At 56.2% G+C, this 1,871-nt stretch overlaps 1 protein-coding gene across 1 annotated transcript in view; it reads left to right on the plus strand.

Annotated features, from left to right (window-relative positions):
- Positions 1-1,871, plus strand: part of NOS1 (nitric oxide synthase 1) — a 24,813-nt gene that overhangs the window by 3,762 nt on the left and 19,180 nt on the right. The window contains exons 4-6 of the mRNA XM_057377443.1: positions 17-262; positions 721-895; positions 1,607-1,708. Coding sequence (XP_057233426.1) covers positions 17-262; positions 721-895; positions 1,607-1,708 — 523 coding nt within the window. The remainder of the gene's footprint in view (positions 1-16; positions 263-720; positions 896-1,606; positions 1,709-1,871) is intronic.

The following is a 1,871-nucleotide window of genomic DNA, read 5'->3' on the forward strand; positions in this document are numbered from 1 at the left end:
TCAACCACAAGGACAGAAATCCTGTTGAGAGTCGCACCCATGGGCACACAATTCCTGCCCACAGCACCCGAGGAGCAGGTGACCCTKCTGGAACATCACCCCTGCCTTTATTTCCCCCGCAGATCTGCATCCAGCAAGGCTGGAAGGCGCCGTATGGGCGCTTCGACATCCTGCCCCTGCTCCTCCAAGCCAACGGCAACGACCCGGAGCTCTTCGAAATCCCGCCGGAGCTCGTGCTGGAAGTGCCCATCCGGCACCCCAAGTGAGTCCGGGGCAGCCCCAAAACTGCTYGAGGGGGTCAGCAGGACTGAGATCCTCTGGTTTCTCATCCCATGCTCAGCTTTTCATTAGGGGCTTCATCCAAAATCCTTTTCCAGGTCTTCCCTCCACTCAATTTTCATATACAGATAGATTTTCTTGGGAAGTTTCCCTTTCCTTGAAGCCTCCCAGGACTCAAGATCCTCTTCCAGGTCTTCCCTCCACTCCATATCCATATCCATATTGATTTTCTTGGGAAGTTTCCCTTTCCTTGAAGCCTCCCAGGGCTCACATCACTCCTTAATCACCTTGTCCCCATAAACAGCCCCTAAGGGAGGTGCTGATGGAAATGTCCTGCTCACATCCTTCACCCTGGTAGCAAAATGACCTCCCCCATCCCCCTGCCTGTGCTGRGTGGGAAATTCCTGGCTGGTTGCCCAATCCTGGCTCTGTTCTTGGCAGGTTTGAGTGGTTTAAGGACCTGGGCCTGAAGTGGTACGGGCTGCCAGCGGTGTCCAACATGCTCCTGGAGATCGGGGGCTTGGAGTTCTCCGCGTGTCCCTTCAGCGGTTGGTACATGGGCACGGAGATCGGCGTCCGGGACTACTGCGACAACTCCCGCTACAACATCCTGGAGGTGACTCCCTCTCCTGCTGCTCCTGGGGCTGTGGGGTTACTGGGACAGCTTTGCCTGGAATGGCGATTCCCCAAAATCTTCCAGTCCTGTGGGGCCAGCTGGTGTCCAGCACAGTGTGATCCCTGTTGAGCTTCCCACAGGATTCCCAAAGAATCTTAGGGATCAGCAGGACCTGGTCATGCTGTAGTCAAGAGCTAAAATATGAAAGGGTGCTGAGACACGTGGTGGCTCCTCAGGGCCGTTCTTGAGCTTGGGGACCCTCCAGCTGGTCCCTCTGGACCACCATGGACATTCCCCATTCAGCCATGGCTCAGGGGATGTCCAACCATGGCTCAGAGACAGAGCCAAGGCATGGGAGGGTGGATCTGAGTCCATCCAAACCTTCCAAGGAATGCTGCGTTATTTCGAGGGGCTCTACCCCTCCCCAGGCTCCTGATAACCAGAGGGGTGACAGCAGTGGGAGTGTCCAGCTGTCCTGGTGGCCTCAGCAGTGTTTGGCCACCTGCCCCTGGTCCAGGAGGAGGAAAGGCCGCGCTCCTGCCATGGAGAGGAAAAGGCAGGATTTCTTCCCAAAAGGAGGCAAAGCAYCAGCCCTTCCATGCCCCATGGATTCCTTGTGTCAGCCTGGGCCTCTCCTGTGGTTCCTGTCCCCAAGCAGAGATCTCCAKTCCTCAGGGTTTGGCCATTAAATCCTTCTCCTTGTTATTGCAGCAAGTGGCCAAGAAAATGAACCTGGACATGAGGAAAACGTCCTCGCTGTGGAAGGACCAAGCCCTGGTGGAGATCAACATTGCCGTGCTCTACAGCTTCCAGGTACCTCGGGGCTTTGCTCATCTGGGTCAGGCTGGGGAGACACGGGGATGGGGTGGGAGGTGTCCACCTGAGGCTGAAATTGGSTTGGGCCTCCCTAATTCGGGCTGTGCCAGTGAGATTTGATAATTCTGTGCTCTGGGGGTTGTAAAACAGCACTGCCAGC

The sequence above is a fragment of the Malurus melanocephalus genome, unplaced genomic scaffold, assembly GCF_030028575.1.
Source record: "Malurus melanocephalus ecotype Western Australia unplaced genomic scaffold, MMel_1.1 scaffold_316, whole genome shotgun sequence".
Taxonomy (NCBI): domain Eukaryota; kingdom Metazoa; phylum Chordata; class Aves; order Passeriformes; family Maluridae; genus Malurus; species Malurus melanocephalus.